At 54.4% G+C, this 17,993-nt stretch overlaps 1 protein-coding gene across 1 annotated transcript in view; it reads left to right on the plus strand.

Moving 5' to 3' along the window:
* ARHGEF17 (Rho guanine nucleotide exchange factor 17) overlaps nt 1–17,993 on the plus strand; it is a 55,581-nt gene that overhangs the window by 26,536 nt on the left and 11,052 nt on the right. Inside the window, exons 2-3 of the mRNA XM_054576243.1 lie at nt 10,162–10,239; nt 15,579–15,761. Of these exons, the coding sequence (XP_054432218.1) occupies nt 10,162–10,239; nt 15,579–15,761 (261 nt within the window). The remainder of the gene's footprint in view (nt 1–10,161; nt 10,240–15,578; nt 15,762–17,993) is intronic.

Consider the following 17,993-nt stretch of genomic DNA (forward strand, 5'->3'; position numbering starts at 1 on the left):
CGAAGGCTGCGTCTGTGCAGAAATCACCTCCTCGCCTCGCTTCTCCCATCAGGACTTTAAGGCCCCAGGGTTCTTACCCAGCTCCATCACTCACTGGCTGCATGACTGTGGCTTCACCTCTCTGAGTCTGTCCTTAGCTTGGTGGCTCTCACTCAGGCTCACGCAGCTGCAGTCAGACAGCGGCCGGCTCCTTGATGATGTGCTCTGTGACCTTGGTGAAGGCCCCTCTGATGCGTGGTTACTTGGGGTCCGATTCCACTTTTGACACATCAGACTTCATAACCTCAGGAAAATTGCTTCACTCCCTGGTGCTTGTGTTTACTCATTGGTAAAAGGTAATAATAGTAATACATAACTCAGAAAATTGGTGTGAGGATTTAGTGAAGTTAGAGTGGCTGGGCTGCCGTCACCCTAAAGGCATCGTCACTCACAAATCTGACAGTTCCTGCTGGCATTTGGGCAGAACCTCATCTAGGCTGTCAGCTGGAATACCCTACACATGGCCTCTGCTTGTGGCCCGGGCTTCCTCACAACATGGCAGCTGGGTTTCAAGAATGAGAGAGTCAAGAGAATGATGCGTAAGTGCATGGCATCTGCATGGCCTAGCCTTGGATGTCACATAGTATACCTTCTATTGTCCTCTGTTGGCTGAGGCAGTTACAAAGGTCCACCCAGTGTCACGGAGAGGGGACATAAACCTCCTCATTCTGTGGGAAGAGTGTTACTACGTCACTGTCAGAAGAGTACGTGAGGTGGAAAATATTGTGGTAGCTCTCTGAGAAATGCAGTCTGCCACACTTCCCTGGGATGATTATGGGGATAAAATGAGAGTGATATAAAGCGCTTAGCCAGTGCCCGGCACTTAGTAAGTGCTCAGTAAACAACAGCTATAGTTACTTTGGGTTGTTACTGAAGTGGCCCGTTCACTTTCCAACTGTGCCACAGAGCTCCTGCATGGACTGTCACGCACAGCGGGCTGTGCAGTAGACACTGATGGGCGCACACAGACACACGGATGAGTCCACACAGACGGAACACATGTCATGTCAACCACAGTCCCACCTCCAGGTGCACACATGGACCCACTTAAGCAGGGCAGTGGTCCTTTAACAGGAAGGACCTGAGGCTCCTTAGGCCCTTGATCTCCCTTTCCATCCCCAAAGCACATTCCCCAGAATTCTGGGGCCAGTCCCAGGGGAGCCCTGTGGCTTGGACACTGCCCTTGCAGCTGCCTGTGAGGCCTGGGAACTCTTTGGAGCCTTGAGAGGCTCTTTCTTCCAGAAGGGAGGGTCTGTAGGGAACAGGCTATGACGTGGGAATGGACGGGGTTGGGACTGATGGAGGGAAGAAGAGGGAAGGGGTCTCAGGAGCAAATGGAGAGACTGAGGCCCCAAGAGGGGCAGTGTCTTGCTCCAGGTCACATTACGAGTACATGGTAGAGCCAGGATTTGAGCCCAAGCCATCTGGCTCAAGTTTGCCCTCTAAATCTTTATACCAAGAAGTCCCTCTTTTGAAACTTTCATCTCATTGATGAGCCTAAGGACATAAGGGGGCAGGGCCATTGGTGAAATGGATAGCACGTTGGGTTGGGAACATCCAGTACCGACTCCCTGTCCGTGAACGTAAGTGGGGTCAGGAACCTCAGATGGTCCATCTGGGCCATGAGCCAGGGCTTGGCTCCCAGGAAGGAGATCTCAGCATTGCCCATGGATGGCATTTTGTTTTCCTCCAAACCATCCTGGGTCAGGAAAACCTGTTCGTGTCGCTGTCTCAATACAGATGAAAGGCAACTCAGGCCACCAGTGCTCCAGGGGGGCAGGAGAGGCTGAGCTGAGGGCACGGGGCCGAGGGGAGGTGGAGAGGGGCTCTCCCAAGAGGTGGTGGGTGTAAGAACATGGGGCCTGGAGGCAGCCACTGGGCCCCTGCCCTTTCCAGTTAGTGACCTCCCTGAGCCTCAGATGGGGGAGTAGCAATAACCAGCTGTCCTCGGTATAGGCCTGCTGCGGGGATTAAAGGAGCCAGGGCTGGAAAGCCCTGGGTGCCTGGCACCTGACAAATGTTCAAACAACATCAGCGATGGCCAGGATTCTAAGCTTACGGAGACCCCGGTGCTCCAGTCTGGGTGGCTCTGGGGTCCAGATCCTTTCCTGGCAAATATTTATACAGAGCCGTACAGACTCTTGCCCCCGAGCCTGCATTTCTCCTTCATAACCTGCATTGCACTTGTCATTTCTTTTTCAGTTCCTACACAGTTCTCTTTTCTTACCTTTAAGCCTCAACACAGTGCTTGGTACATGGTAGGTACTCAGTATTAGTTGAAATAATCCACAAATGAATAAAATAAAAACTCAGTGAACTAACTACTCATCCATTGATACATGTATTGGTGCGTCCATTCATTTGTCATTCCATTCATCGTTCTGTTCATCCACCCGTTCATTATTTATTCCTGTCATCATTCCATCCTTTCATTCTTTCATCTATTCAGTTATTATTCATTATCCATCCATTCGTCCATCCATATATGTCCTTCCTCGTCGCTGGTCCCCCAGTGGGGGCGGCACTAGCTGCAGGACCAAGTGGCCCCGAGTGGGCAGTGTCCCAGTGCAGCGTGGGAGTGTGTTCAGAGGCAGGCCAGCAAGGTGCTGGGCTTCCGTCAGAGATGCGGACGCTATCAGCAGACTGGGGGAGGCAGGGAGGGTTAGGTGTTCCCCAGGGCTGGAATATGGTTGGGGGAAGGGGGTGTATGCGTTGTGGTGGAGTGTGGGGTATAGAAGGGAAGGCTGCATAGGCCTTTACCAAGCGCCTTGTACACTTATAAAAACTGTCCTGAGCGAGGCCCAGCCAAACAAATGCAGAGACCCCAAAAGGAAAAATCAACGCCGGAAACAGGAGCTCGGAGGAGCAACAGAACCAGACCTGCACATGGTGTTCACAGCCCCCACCACAGCTCCCTCACCCTGGCAGGCTCGGGGCTCCAGTGCCTGTGATGCGGACACCTGACGCAGCAGCTGTGTGCGCCTGGTTCCTCTCTCAGCTTCCTTTCATTCTCCCGCCTACCCCTTTGTTGCCATAGCAGCAGGCTTGGATCTAATTAGCCATCCTTAATGAAGCAGCAACAACAGCAAGTAGTGCCTTTGGCACCAATCCCCACCCCCTTCAGGCTGGGCGCCCACATGCCTTTGGATCTCTGGACCTCAGGACCTTGTTCACCCCCTGCCCCTTCTAGGAAGCCCTCCATGAATACCCTCTGACCCCCCATACCCCCGTCAGAAATGACCCCCTCTGCTGAGCCTTCTGAGTGTTGTCTGGGAACTCCAAGATGCCAGCCAGAGTTGATTCACCTCTGCAGGGCTGGTCCTGCTGGAGCTGTTGAGGGAATGGATACACCTTACTAACAAGCTGTGCACTGCCTCCCAACTACTCAGGAAATGAGGCCTTGGGTCATATAGCTGGAGAGGGTCAGGTGGGGAAGGTGTTCTGAGAGAAAGCCAAGTGGGAGTTACGTAGCTACAATCATCAAACAATGAGCCAGGGGTGGGTCCTGCTGACCACCAGCCCGCATGCTAGTGTAAAATTATCTTCGGTACCTGACTATTTGGATTAGACCATGGGGTGTGTCTATCCCCGTTGCTCAAAGCATAACTCAGTCAATTGGCCTGACTGTCCCTCTATATCCAGCCCTCAGGGGAGAAGGAGGAGGCTCCGGCCTCACGTCAAGGAAGCCCCATAATCCATCCCATTGGGAGGATAAGAGGCAGGAGGACTCACTGGCTTTATTGGTCCAAACTGGAAGCACAGGAGCCTTGCTTCAACCTCCCAGAGGCAGAAGGGGCTTGGCAAGGACCCACTCCCAGGATAGGATGTGGGGACCAGGCAGGCTCTAGGGCTTGAAGGCTCCATGCTGCCAGTGCAGAGGTTGCTGGGCCCCACTCCAGAGTCTCTGATCAGTAGGGTGGTTGGGGTGGTGGTGGGAGCTGATAATGTGCATTTCTGATACACTTCCAGGAGGCACTGAAGCTCTTGGTCCAGAGACCATTCTTTGAGAACCACTGCAGAGTGGGACCTGAAGGGCCATTTGTACAGAGTACACACTCACGCCTTCTTCATTCATTCTTTCAATCAGCAAACTGACCTACAGTTGCTGTGGACCAGGCCCTCGCGGAACCCAAGGGGGGCAGCCAGGTTCACCCATCATTTATGTGGCACAAACTTAGTAACACTTAGCCAGCCCCTCTCAGGTGTCAGGCTCTGCCCCCTAGTGCAGCCTCTGGGAGCACCCCCGCCTCCGGGTGGTGCCCCGGGCTCGGTGGCCTGCTGCCAGGTGGAGGGTCACACCGGTTCTCTCTGGGAATTCTCTGTTCCTATTTTTGTTGTTGACTACTTGGGGGGAGTTGTCTCTGGGGGAGTTAAAATTCTGGTGTTAGATATTTTGGACTTCGGAGATGGCCAGTGCTGCCAGGGCCCATGTCCTGCCTTCTCAGGAGAGGATGAGGAATGACCCCCGTGGATGGGAGGGGGGGTTGCCACATAAATGATGGGCAGAGGGGGATGGGAGGTTGCGGGGGCCAGCAGGAGAGGATGATCCTGTGCCATGGAGATGCCAGAGGTTTGTGAGCGGGGAACTTCAGGCTCCTATGCTGTGTGGGGAGAAGGAGAAGGGAAGAGTTACTGTGGGTCTGTTTATTAGCCAGCCTCTATGTGCAGAGTGCCATGGCTTACAAAAGGGACATAGACCCTGCCCCGAGGTAAGCTGCAGGTCCCAGGGAGGAGATGGGTATCAATCTAGCAGTTGCTCAAATGTATAATTACAAACTATGATACCTGGTTAAGGAAAACTGAGAATCTTTGAGAGCACAGAGCAAGAGCACATGGCCTAATCTGTGGATCAGGGAGGGCTTCCTTGAGGAGGTGACATTTGCACTAAGACTAGTCTTTAAAGGAAAAGAGAAAGCACTCCCGAGGAGAGGCAAAAGGCAGATGGGCCAAGACCCTGAGGCAGGAGGGCCTGGTCTTTTCTAGAAGTTAAAACAGAAGTGGCTGCATGTATTAAGCGGGGGGAAGATAGGTGATGGATGGATGGATGGATGGATGGATGAAACTGGTTTGGGTGGTGGAAACCGGGGGTCTCCACTGTGCAGGAAATCCAGGTGAAAGCAGGTTTGGAGGAGGGAGTCATTTGAGGGCTTGCTGAGTGTGGGAGCCATCAGTGCACTAGGGGAGCCCGAAGCGGGAAGTCTGCCAGAGCTGAGGCACATCAGAGGGGTACCCCCAGACAGCTGCAAGGCGTGTCAGAGCCCCCTGGTGGGGGGTGGGAGCTCCTGCAAAACAAAGTTCACCCTGCCCCGCCCCGCCCAGCCCTTCTTGGGGGCGGGGGGCAGAATTGGAACTCTCGAGGACTGTCTCAAGTACAGGACACTGGTCAGCTGAGTGGGGTGGGAGGAGGGATTACTCAGGATTGGCCCTCTTCCTGGTAAGTCTGTCCACCAGGCCCAAGTGCTCGCCTTGTGAGGACAGTGTCAGTTTTCAGGGACGTGTCTTTGTGGGCATCTCTAAATATGTTTCTGTGTGGTTATAGTTGTGTGAATATGTAAACACGTGCAACTGTGTGCGGCACTGGGTCGGGATCATGTGTGCCAGGTCTGTACAGGACTATGTTGATGTGTGTGCACTAGGCTCTGACCCACGCGTGCATACAAATTCAGGTCGGAGGGCAGGTTTCCTTGTGTATGGGCCTGTTCCGTGTAGGTGCATAACCCCTGTGTGTGCCTCCATGGGTACAGGTGTGGACAACAAGTGCGTGTCGGCCAAGTGTACTCACCTTTGTCCACGGGCGTGCGCCAACTTGGGTGCTTAGAGGTGATGACTCCGCAGGAGGACGCCGTTGTGTGGGGGAGCATTGGGGATGAGGTTGGGCCGCCCTGCGCGTTTGGGGGTAGACGGGGTGGTGCGCAGGGGGCGGGGCCTCTCCCCCGCCACGCCCCCCACTCCAGCCCCCCTTCCGCCAGCGGCGCCGCTTGCGCCAGGCTCGCCGGGCGCACTTGCTGAGCCGAGGAGGTAACAGCCCCGCCGCCGGCCAGGCCTTAGCGATCAAATCGGCGCTGGAACTGACGCTGCGACCGCTGCGGCGGGTGGGCTGAGTCCCCGGAGGGAGTAAGCGGTGGGAGGGAGGGGCCCCGCCGACCCCCGCCGCCCCGGCACCCCGCCCCCGCGGCAGGCCGGCCGTATGCTGCAGATGGTGAAGACCCTGGCCCAGTTCACCATCGCGCTGGAAGACATGCGCGATCTGGGCCCGGCCGCCGCCTCCGGGGAGCCCGCCGGGAACAGCGGCGCTGACGCCGAGGAGCCTGGGGAGGCCCAGGTACCGGGAGAGGGGAGGGGTAACCTGGGACCAGGGCCAAGGCCTAGAACTCAGCTGACCCAGGAGTGGAGGAGATGCTGGGGCGCAGGACCGGGAGACAGAATCGATCACGCCAGCTGCCTGGCCACGGGGCTGGGGGCTCAGTGATAAGTGATGGGCACAGGGAGAATTGAAGGTGTGTGAGGAGCCCTGGCAGGGGTGGTATAGCTGGAAGGGCACTAAGGTTTGGTGCCACCAGGATGCAAGCTTAGGATGGTAGAAAGGCTGGCAAACTCAGATGGGTCGAGGCCTGCACCCTGGGGCCCAGCCTTGGTGAGAGCTAGTAGTACTTAGTGGTGACAACCCCTGTCAGCATGGAGTAAAGAGGCTGTCCTAAGGGGTATCCTGGTTCACAGGCTCAAGAAGGGAGGTTTTTCCCGACTCCCTCACAGACCTGAGGGAGTCCCCAGATGTATGTATGTGTGGGAGGGTGCAGGGGGGGCAATTTCGCCCCCACTCCTTGCCATCCTCTCTTGCCACTGTACCCACGGGGCCTTGGAGGTATCATGCTGTGGTGGCAACGGTGGTTATCTCCATTCCGGGATCTGTGTGTGGTTCCCTGAGGGGGATGGGGAGGCTTCCAGGGGCTGTTTCCATGGCTTTTTGTGTCTGGGCTGGATTGCTCTGCTCTCCCAGCTCCAGTGGGGGCTGTGGTTGTCTTCCTCTCGGTGCTGTGCTATGTGTTCCTCTCCCCACTGCTTCGTCTTTGGGCTGAAGGCCGTGGTCCTCAGCTGGGTGACTTGGCTGCATTTTTTGTCTCTTTGCGGAGTGTCTGGCCATAAGGCCTTTCTCTGCGTACATGTGTTTGTGCCTTCATGCTATATTTATGGGGGGGGGGCCTCAGGCCTTAGGTCATGATGTCCCAATCGTATTGGTAGGAGAACCCCCCTTCTTCCAGCTGTATCCCTTCGGTCCCCACCTTCCCTTCCCACTTCAGTGCCTCACCTAGTGAAGGGCTGGGGCTGGGGCTGGGGCTGGGGCTGGGGCTGTCGAGGGAGGAGGGATCTGGGGGGAGGCTGGGCCTGCAGGGCTGTCCCGCCCAGAACAGGTGGGCCTGCTGATCTGGTTGACAGCTGCATTGCCCATCCGCTGCTTCCCCTGGGTCCCCCACCCCCACACACACTCACACCCGTGTCTGGGCACGTGCGGAAGGTTTCTCGTGCAGTGACAGGGAGCTGGCCTTGTTTTCTGTGCCTCTACCTGACAGCTGAGTGACAGCCTGCTGTGCTTTTAAGCAGGGAGGAGGCTGGGAAGGGCGGGCATTGCAGAGTCAGCCTCCCTGTGTGAGCTGCCTCGGCCCCCTGGGCTATCAGCCTGAGTACCAGCCCTACCTCCCTCAGGAGGCCTCCCTGCCCACCACCCTCACTGCTGAGCCTGGCAGGGCTGGGCCAAGGGAGTGGGTGGGGGAGGGTGGCTGTGCCACCCCAGGCTGAGCCCGGCCTGGCCCTACTCTCAGGGAGCTGCCTGTCCAGCAGGGGGATGGACATGGATAAACAGCCTGGCTGAGGCAGAGGAAGAAGGGATCGTGCAGACCCAGGGTGTGTGGAGAGCAATGCTCTGCTCTCTGCACGCCTGCTTGCACAGTTCTGAGAGGGAGGCATTATTCCATTTTATAGAGGAGAATGTGGAAACTCAGGCGATTAGGTAACCACTCAAACTCTCGCAGCTGGTAAGGCCCGAGCGGAGACCCTGCGGCCTGGTGCTGGCTGCCTCATCTGGGCGAGAACTCTGGGTGCAGGGGCCCTAAGCCTCAGCATGAGGTGGCTGGAGAGACTCTGGTCCTGGCTCCACAGGACCAGCCTCTGGCTTTGTGACCTTGGGTAAGTCATGTCACCTCACTGACGTGACTTCCTCACCTGTGAAGTGGAGGTGATGACACGTCATAGAGCTCTGAGTGTGAGGCTGAAATGAGGCCGTATCTGTGAAATGCTGAGACGTCCCTGGAGAACAAGGGGAGCGTTAGGCATCTGGACCTTGCCTTGGGAGGCCCTTTTGGGCCTTGATGTTCCCCCAAACTCTCCATCCTAGGGTGGGCCCAGGTCATGCTGCCTTATACTGGAAGCTGCCTTGATCCTTTTTAATGGCCTCAGAGCACTGAGAAGAGGTGGTCTGTCTGGAGCCAGGGGCTCTGAGGCAGGGCCTGGGGCCTTCTCACCCATCAGAGCACAAGGCTGGAGGGGGTGTCCATCACCCAGCCCACCCCTCAATTTCTTGCACAGGAGCCCACTTTTCTGAGTGTGCTTCATTACAGGACAAGTTTGGGGACTGGTCTGACCCCTGAGTCCCTGGGTCGGAGGTAAGGGGACCTGAGGTGGGCATACCGCAAGCAGAGGGGCGAGCCGTGGCTGCAACAGGCAGGCAGAACAGAGCTGAGGCTTGGGTCTACGCAGCAGATGTAGACCCTAGGCCCAGCAGTGACCCAGGCAGCCCGCTGTGAGGCCCTCCGCTGAGGGGCTCCTTGGTGTGGGAGCTGGAGGGAGGCTGCAGGCATGGACTCCCCCCCGCCCCCCCCCCCCCTGCTGCCGCTGGCATTGCCACATGCACTCGGAGCAGTAGGCCTGGAGGGCTGGAGCCTGAGAGGGTCCAGACAGGTAGGTGCTCTGGGCAGGCAAAGGCCTGGGAGGGAGAGTGGGGAGGGAGGGATAAGCCCCAGAGGGCTAGGCCCCAGAGGCATCAGGGGCCTTGCTTAGCACCACTCCAGAGACATACAGTCTCTGCCTGGGAAGAGAAGCTTTGGGACTGATCCATGTGGGAAGGCTTCCTGGAGGAAGAGTGGGCCAGAGGCGTAGGGATCCGTGGTGAGGGGCAGTAATGAGTGAGTCTACTGAGTCCCCGGGAAACGGACACAGAGGAGGCACGCCCAGGCCAGCCTCCCACAAAGCCTCTTCACAGAATGGGGACTGCCCTGTCAGGGGTGCATGCGCTGTCCTTGGGGTGTGGGTGCAGTCTGGGCAGCCCCAGAGGGACTCTGTAATGCAGTTAGATCATCAGATTCTCAGGACGGAGGCATCGGTTCCTGGGCCTCCTTTTCCTCACCTTTAAAATGGGAAGAAGAAGACTAGCATCTACCTCTCAGGGTGGTCGGAAGGGTGAAGTAATATATAATGTTTAGAACAGCGCCTGACACAGAGTAGGGTTGAGTTACGTTTTAAATGAGAGCACTGGGATCCAGCCTGTCTGGGAGCATCTGAAATCCTGCCCCCGCTCGCCTGCGTGCGCGCTGGCGCCAGCCTCATCTCTCTGGGCCCCCTTCTCTTCATCTGTAGCAGAGGGTGACAGTTTCCACTCCCGGGGATGGTATGAAGCCCAACCAGGTGGGATCAGACCCCACAGCACTGAGTCTGAAGGTGGGGTTTTAAGAATTGGCAGCTGGAGTGGGGGTGGCCTGGAGGCATCCTCCTTTGCACATGTGAAGGGTTATTTTTTTTTTTTTTTGAGCCTTTCTCAGAAGCCCAGCAGGGGAGCCAAGAAGTAAACAGATCTCTAGAACTGCGACAGCCACCAGCCACGTGGGTGGTGGTGGAGGAGCAGAGCGAGGGGCACTCCGGGGAGGCCAGGGAGGCAGGGAGGCACAGGGCAGGCTGCTCCCTGCAGTCGGAGCACGTGAGCAGGGCCCTGGCATGATGGAGGTCCTGGGCACCTTGGGGGACAGCCAGCAGCTCTGGATGGTGGGAGCGCAGGCCTCAAAGGCCAGGGAGAGAGTGTGGGCACGCTCTCTGGGCCCGTGCACACTGCTCACCCTTTACCTTCTCTTCCCCCAGGACATGCGGAAGCACGTGACCATGACCCTGCTAGACACGGAGCAGTCATACGTGGAGTCGCTGCGCACCCTGATGCAGGTGAGGCTCCAGCCTGCCCAGGTCCCCAAGAGCGGCCAGGCTGAGCCCAGGAAGCTGTCGGACATGCAGGAACAAACCCGTTTCACAGACAGGGAGCTCAGGTCAAAGGGGAGAGAGGAATGACCCTGGGACACACCACCCCCTCCATGGAGAACCCCCGTGTGACTGCCCCCGAGGAGGAAGCCTCCTCTAGGGCAGGAGAGGAAACAAAGGGGCCTTGCTGAGGCCAGAGCAGGTGCTCCCTCCGCCCCTCTGTCCGCCTACCTTCCCAAAGAAGCTCTGGGCCTGAGCTTAGCTTGTGGAGCCCCTCTGGGGTACCCCCCTCCATTTTACTCATGGACTGAGAAGACGTTTGTTGAGTGGAAAGCAATGTTGAGCACCAGCATGTGAGGTCCCATTCCAGGGGCAGGAAACCCAGGGGTAGATAAGAGAGACAGGGCCCTGCCCCAGGAGCTCCCAGTCCTGCTGGGAACACAGTTGAGTATGCGGGCACTCTTGCAGCATTGAAGGGGCGACTGTGAGTCAGGGGATCAGGGAACTTTCCCTGGAGGAGTTGCTGGCTTCCTCCTGACCTGTCTTCTCCGCAGCAGGAATAGCATGTGCAGAGTCCAATAAGGAGAAGCATGGCATGTTGGAAGGTCCCTGCGGCCAGCACAGAGAACGGGGAGTTGGTCTTGTGGTGATGCTCAGGGAGCCAGCAGGGGCCACATGGTAGGGGCCTTGAATGCCAGGAAGAGGGTATGGACTCTCTCAGGGGCCTTAGGAAGTCAGCAAAGGGCTTTGGGCAGCGGTGGTGTATAGCCTGACAAAGTCTGTTGACTGCTGGGAAGGTGGGTTGCAAAAGAAGAGGCCAGGCCAAGGCCACCGAGGTCAGGCGAGGGAGGGGAGGCCAGGACCAGGGCAGAGGCTGCAGGGAGAGAGAGCTCGGGACCGACATTGAGGAGGTGGGTTGGCAGGCCCGGCATGGTAACTGGTTGGCTGCGGCGGGGAGGCGGGAGAGCCCAGAACGATGCCTGGGCCCCTAGCCTGAGTGACGGGGGCACCAGAGGAGCCCCGCCTGGGCAAGGAAGGGCAAGGCGGGGGCTCAGGTTCAGAAATGGGGAGTGTGGGTCTGGGAAAGCCCAGGAGCTGGGATGCACCAGCGGCTCTGGGACCCAGGATGGAGAGTCTGGATCTCAGCTAAAGTGGGTCCAGGCGGTCACAGGTGCGGACGAGTTTGTTCAAGCCACCCGGGCAGAGTGAGAGTGAAGCATGGAAGGGATAGCCCTGGAAACATCCAGAGTATTTATTGATTCACTCCACAAACCCACACCAGAGCACCTTCTTCATGCCGTTCTCTGGGGAGTCCAGCAGTAAGCATGAGTGATAAGGGCCTGCCTCCCGGAGTCAGTCTGTGGTAGAGACTGATTGTAACCAGGCAGGCAGACCACACGTGAGAACAAACGGCGATGCAAAAGTGTACGGAGAGCGTGCATTTAACGATAGGATATTGTTCAGCCTTAAGAAGGAAGGAAATTCTGACACGCTACAATATAGATGAAACTTGAGGACATTCTGTAAGTGAAATAAGCTAGTTACAAAGAACAAATACTGTGATTTTACTTACATGAGGTATCTAGAGTAGTCAGAGTCACAGAGACAGAAAGCAGAGTGGTGGTTGCCAGGGGCGAGATGGGGTGCGGGAATGGGGAGGTAGCATTTAATGGGGACAGTCGGGAAAGATGAAAAGACTCTGGAGATGCATGCCAGCCACGTGGTGATGCTTCCACAACACCGTGAGTGTGAGTATCCTGGACTGGACGCTTAAAAATGGTTAAAATGACCAATTGTATGTTAGATATCCTTCACCACAAAAAAAAAAAAAAAACACTACATATTTTTATATATTTCTAAAAAGTGAACAGAGAGCAGAGAACACAGAATGGGGACCTGCCTGGTATTGGTAGCCAGGAAGGGCTTCTGTAAGGCTGGGGTATTTAGCTGAGACCTGAAGGGTGGGGTGGGTAGGAGTCAGGCAGCGGGGAGGCTGGAGGGAATCATTCCAGGGGAGGACAGAGGCTGGGAGCCAGAGGAAGCCTAAAGCAGTTAGGGATGGAGAGGTGGCTGGTGGGCAAGGGGCTGCCCTTTATTGTAAGCACAGGGACATCATTGGAGGGACATCTGTTAACCATCTTTAAACTGGAATTCCTTCTTTAAGACACGCCTTGGCTGCCAGCAGGAGTAGATATGCAGGGGTCCGGAGGTGGGGGTGGGGTCTTGTATTGTCCTCTCAGTGAGAGTTGAAGGCATAGGGGTCAGACAGTCCCCGACAGGAGTCACTTGCCTCCCTGCCGGGTGATGCTAGCCTAATCACCTCACTTCTCTGAGACTCAGTGTTGTTGTCTGCAAAAATGTAGCTAACCGTTCCCGTCTTCCAGCACAAAAATGAAATGATGACAAGGCCACCCATGCCTTGTTTGCAGACAGGGGGCAGACAGGGCCTGGGCGCGTCTCTTCCTTTGATTCTCCTGGCTGCGCACACGGAGACTTGCAGTATCTGTGGGTGGAAAAGCGCAGGGAGGATCGTGCTGAGGGAGCTAAAGGGAAAGTTTTGGATGGGGAGGGGTGGAGATAGGGAGGAGAGGGACAGTTGAACCCAAGGACTGTCACTTGAGGCAGCCATAGTGTGTCCAAAGGACTAAGGTCTGGCTCAGGGGTCAGGAGTCAGGACACCAGTGTTCAAACTTGGTTCTACCTCTTAACCAGCGGTGTGACCTGGACCAAGCTACATAACCAGTCTCTGCCTCAGTTTCCTGGTCTGTAGAGTGTGAATAATAATAGTACCTGCTTCAAGCACAAATTACTAGAGAGGAGCGTGTATAATTTAGCATACTGCCTGGCAATTCTGCATGCATGCACGCCTGCATGTGTGTGTACATAAAATCTCATTTAAACCTTTTATTAACTCTGTGAGGGAGATATTATAATCCCCATCTTTAGATGAGGAAATGAAGGCTCAAAAAGGTTAAGAACACTGCCCAGAGTCATCCATCTGTGTAGTGATGTCCTAGTTCACGTGGGATGCTGTACCAAAAATACCGTAGATTGGATGGCTTAACCAGGGATTTATTCCTCTTAGATCTGGATGCTGGTAAGTCCAAGATCAACGCACTGGCAGATTCGTTGTCTGGCAAGGACCCACTTCCCTGGTTCATAGACAGCTGTCTTTTTCACATGTCCTCACACGGCAGAAGAGCCGAGGGGGCTCTCCAGGGTCTCTCTTATAAAGGCACTAATCTCACTCACAAGGGTTCCACCCTGAGGACCCACTCACTTTCCAAAGCCTCAGCTCCAAGTAACACCATATTGGGGATTAGGTTTCAACATATGAATTTGGGGGCAGGACGGTGGACACAGTCTGTAGCAAGTGGTAATGCTAAAAAGCGAGTATTTAACATATGCACTTTACATAAGCTAATTCATAATAAACCTCACTATAACCCCCATTTCACAGATGATGAAACTGAGAACACAGAAGTAAAGCAACCTGTTCAAGGTCACAGAACTAGGAGGCACCGTAACCTGGTTTGAATCCCTGTCAGTCTGACTCTGGAGTGCCCGCTGTCAATACCCACTAGTCTGCACTGCCTGAAACACAGGTGGTATTCAGACTGAGACTGGCCTCCTCAGCCCTGGTGTTCCCTCGAAGTGACCACCCCTGCACATTGATTGGTATTGTTCCTGCAGGCCAGGAACTCAAAATGAGGCAGTTAAATACCAAGGTTAACAGCCAGAAGGATGTGGGATTTGAACCCGGGTCATGAGGCTGCACCCTTTCCTCAGTGTTGCTCTCACTCACATTCTCAGCTGACCAGGCCCCCTTCTCCCAGCGCCCCTGACGCTGTCTTTTTCCCGCAGCACTTACTATCTATCTTCTAACATGCTGTGCAGTACGTTTGTTACTTCTGGTGCCTGTTTTCTCCCTCCCTCCACTAAAACGTCAGCTCCACAAGCATAGGGACTTTTGTCTGTCCACCGACGTGGCGCCGTGCTTAGAAGGCCAGGCACACAATAGTTGCTCAGCGCCTATATGGTGATTGAATACAGGTGTTGGCTCCTAACCGGTTCTGTATCGGCTTCTCGCTGTTTATTGCCCCCCACCCCACACTGTGTGCCTGGTTCTATGTGGGGTATTGGGACCTGGAGGTAAGCGGTTTAGATCCAGCCTCCTGTGGGGCAACAGACCCCAGCACGGTAAGACACCGGCCTAGCCTGGCCTATGCAGTAAGAGGGAGGCTGCCTGTCTTCTCACCATCGCCCTCGGGCCTTTTCAGAATCCCCAGCCAGGTGCGAGGAGGATTCTGTTGAGCTTTACTTTCTGGAACTTGCCTTACAAAACTAGCCAGGTTTTTTAAATGTTTAATATACATTTTATTACAAATGCTGCATATTACTTTTTCAGAAATTGCGGTTTTTGTTGTTTTTTTTTTTTTGGTCAGCAGTTACAGTTTTGGACAGTAGAGGGCAGCCTCTCCATGAGCACACCTGCCGCTGAGCAAAGGCTAGTTATGCTAGGAAACACCATTGAATGCAGATTTGAAGTGAAAAATAGGAGGTATAGTCACCAGCTGGTATAGACTGACCAGCAGATCCGAAAACTGTTAATTATTGTTCAGATAGTGTCCATAAAAGCCTCCAGGAACTTCCCATATGCCCCCCCTGCACCTCCCTGCTTTATTTTCCCCACAGCAACTATCATCTTTTGACTTACATGATTTCCACAATCAATTCTAAGACACATTCTTCACATTTTAACATCTCTGAAATCAAGGTTCACTTTATAATTGAATGAATATCACCATTTAATTGACACCAAATTTTTTTCTTAAAGATACCGTCTTAGATTTGCTGAAATATGGTTTGTTATTATTTACTGTTTTATCTGTGTGTTTTATCTGACTAGATGGTACGCTCTTGCAGGGCAGGGACTTTGGTCTTCCTTATTCACTGTTGTCACCCAGTTCTTGAATGGTGCCTGGCTCATAGTAAGTGCTGACTTAGCATTAATGGGTCATGCAGGGAGCCCAGTCTTCTTGCTTTCCTCGCTCCAAGCTCTGCTTGTTCATGCATTCAACCTTTCCTGAGACCCCCACGCCCATCTGTGCCAGGCACTGGGCTGCACAGTGAGCGGCACGGGGTTAGGTCTTCCTGTATCCTCCTAGAGCTCCGAGTCCAGTGAGGGGGATCCAGGAGGCAGGGCCACTGAGCTGCAGGCCTGGGTGACTTTGTGTGCACCGATGCCAGTAGTTTGGGGTGCCCCTTCTCTGAGGGGACCTGTACTAACCTCATGGCTCCCACAGGGCTACATGCAGCCACTGAAGCAGGCAGAGAACTCCTTGCTGTGTGACCCGTCCCTGGTGGATGAGATCTTCGACCAGATCCCGGAGCTCCTGGAGCACCATGAGCAGTTCCTGGAGCAGGTGCGGCACTGTGTGCAGACCTGGCATGCCGAGCAGAAGGTGGGGCACCTGCTCATCCAGTCGGTGAGTGACCCTGCTGCCTGCAGCTGCAGCCCCCATGACCTCGGCCCTCCTGGGCAGGGCTGGCTGCTGCTGTGGACCCCCCACCCTGCTTCACCTGGACACAGATTCTCATCCCAGATGTAATCCCAGGACTTGACCAGGCGCTGGCACCAGTCGCAGACTCTGGGTTGGCCTGAACCTGGACATTGCCGAACCCTGGGGCTTGGCTGGACTCTGGTGTGGACCTTAATCCCAACCAGACGCTGGCCTGATCCTGGACCCAAGGCAGGTTACTGGCACTGACCTCCCCTAGTGCTGACCACGAACTGGTACTGACGCTGCCCCAGACCCCAAAGGGACGCTAGTACTGACCTCAAGCCCTATCTTGACTAGATCTTTTCTCCACCAGATAATTTGTCACTTAATATGTGCTAGGTATTAGTATAAATACATCATACAGGATGGGGCAAAAGTAGGTTTACAGTTGTGAGTATGCAAAACATGGGGTTTATTCTTGTATTAGTGTTTATTAATTATTGTATTATTTTCCACATGAACAACTGTAAACCTACTTTTGTCCCAACCTGTATAGATCAACAACTCTTGGAAGAAGGTGTTGTAATTACCCTGAATTTAAAATTGATGACTCGTGACAGATAAAATAACCTGGTCAAAGTCATAGTCAGCAAGAGGTGCAGGATTCAACCCCCAGGCTCCTGGCTCTAGAGTTCTATTCCACCCTCCGTTCCCTTTCACCCCCGCTTGCGAGCTTTCCAGGATCCCAGGGGAGCATTTGAGACCCTGTGCACTGGCATGTTTCATCAGTTAGGCTCAAATAAATGCTCATAAAAATTTAAAAAGAAAGAAAGATCCTACAATAGTGACTGGGACCTTTGAAAAGGAATTGGCTTCAAAATCAAAAAGAACTGCAAAAGCAAAACTAATAAACATTTAACGAAATGCCTGTAAAACATAACATGCCATTTTCTTTAACTGTTAAATTTAGAATTCATTTATAAGAATTTGATTACATTCAAAAACTTTAAGTTACATTTTGTTATTTTGCCAGAATTCCCAAGAATGCATGATGATGATGAATAAATTATAGCCAAATGCAAACTAAATGGTTACTCAGAGCCAAAAAATTTTAAAAAGCAATATTGTAAAACTCCTTCCAAAAATTTTACTAGCAAAAAATAAAAAAGAACACAAAACTTACTTATTTTTATGGGATGTGGGTGTGTTTTCATGTGTTTGAGATGATGTGGGTGGGCCGTGGGCCTCAGAAGGCTTAGAAGGTCCCTGCTGACCTGAACGCTGGCATGATGGGAACCTCGTTCCGGTGGAGGGGGGACCCCAGCCTGGGGGCCAACATCTCTAGCCCAGTACCGCTCTCGGTGCCGCGCAGATCCCGATGCTGACTGTGGGCTGCGGAAGGAGCCCTGGCCCCCAGGGAGGGGTCGGCTCAGGACGCTCCATCCCAGGGTAGGGCACTGCTGGTGGGGACTGTCTTCCTTCCTGGGCTGCTTCGTCCTCTGCCCTGAAACACACCCGGGGACTTGGGGCAGGGGGCGGGTAAGAAGGGGGACAAGGCACAGGGGCCTGGAGGCTCAGAAGGGAACCAGAAACACACCACAGGTTACCTAGTCCATCCATGGTGCAGCTGAAACAGAAACTGGGTGTCCCAACTCCCAGCCAGGGCTTCTGACCAAGAACCCCCCCACATTTACCCCAGCTGTCAGCCAGCCAACAGGTATTAGCCACCAGCTGTGTCCTCTTCCCTGAGCGGGGCTTGACTAGGTCGGAGGGGGCACCTGTTTCCTGGGAAAGAGAAAGTTGTCCTGAGGATCAAGGGAGGCCAGAGACCAGGTGTAGTTCCAGCCAGACCCCTAGTAAGGACAGGGAGTGCTTCCTGGAGGAGGCAGAACTGGCGCTCAGCCTTCGGGGTGGGTGAGATTTGGGTGGGAGAAGGGCATACCTGGTAGAGGGAATTATATGAGCAAAGGCCAAGCGGCTAGAATTGTATGAGTAAAGTCTGTTACTCAGAGGAGAGCCAGCAGGGAGACCTGCCTGGTTGGAAGCGAGAGAACCTGGTCTGAGCTCACAGGACATATCCAGGCGTACGTACAGACCTGCGCACACACATGGATAAGATCCACATGCATATATCTGTGCATATATACCTAATCACATGGTCGCACATATAACATGAACACACAACACTCAAGAGCACGTGTCTTATCTCTCAGGGAC

The sequence above is a fragment of the Pteronotus mesoamericanus genome, unplaced genomic scaffold, assembly GCF_021234165.1.
Source record: "Pteronotus mesoamericanus isolate MK-2021 breed Mesoamerican mustached bat unplaced genomic scaffold, CSHL_Meso_final contig_33, whole genome shotgun sequence".
In the NCBI taxonomy this organism is placed as follows: domain Eukaryota; kingdom Metazoa; phylum Chordata; class Mammalia; order Chiroptera; family Mormoopidae; genus Pteronotus; species Pteronotus mesoamericanus.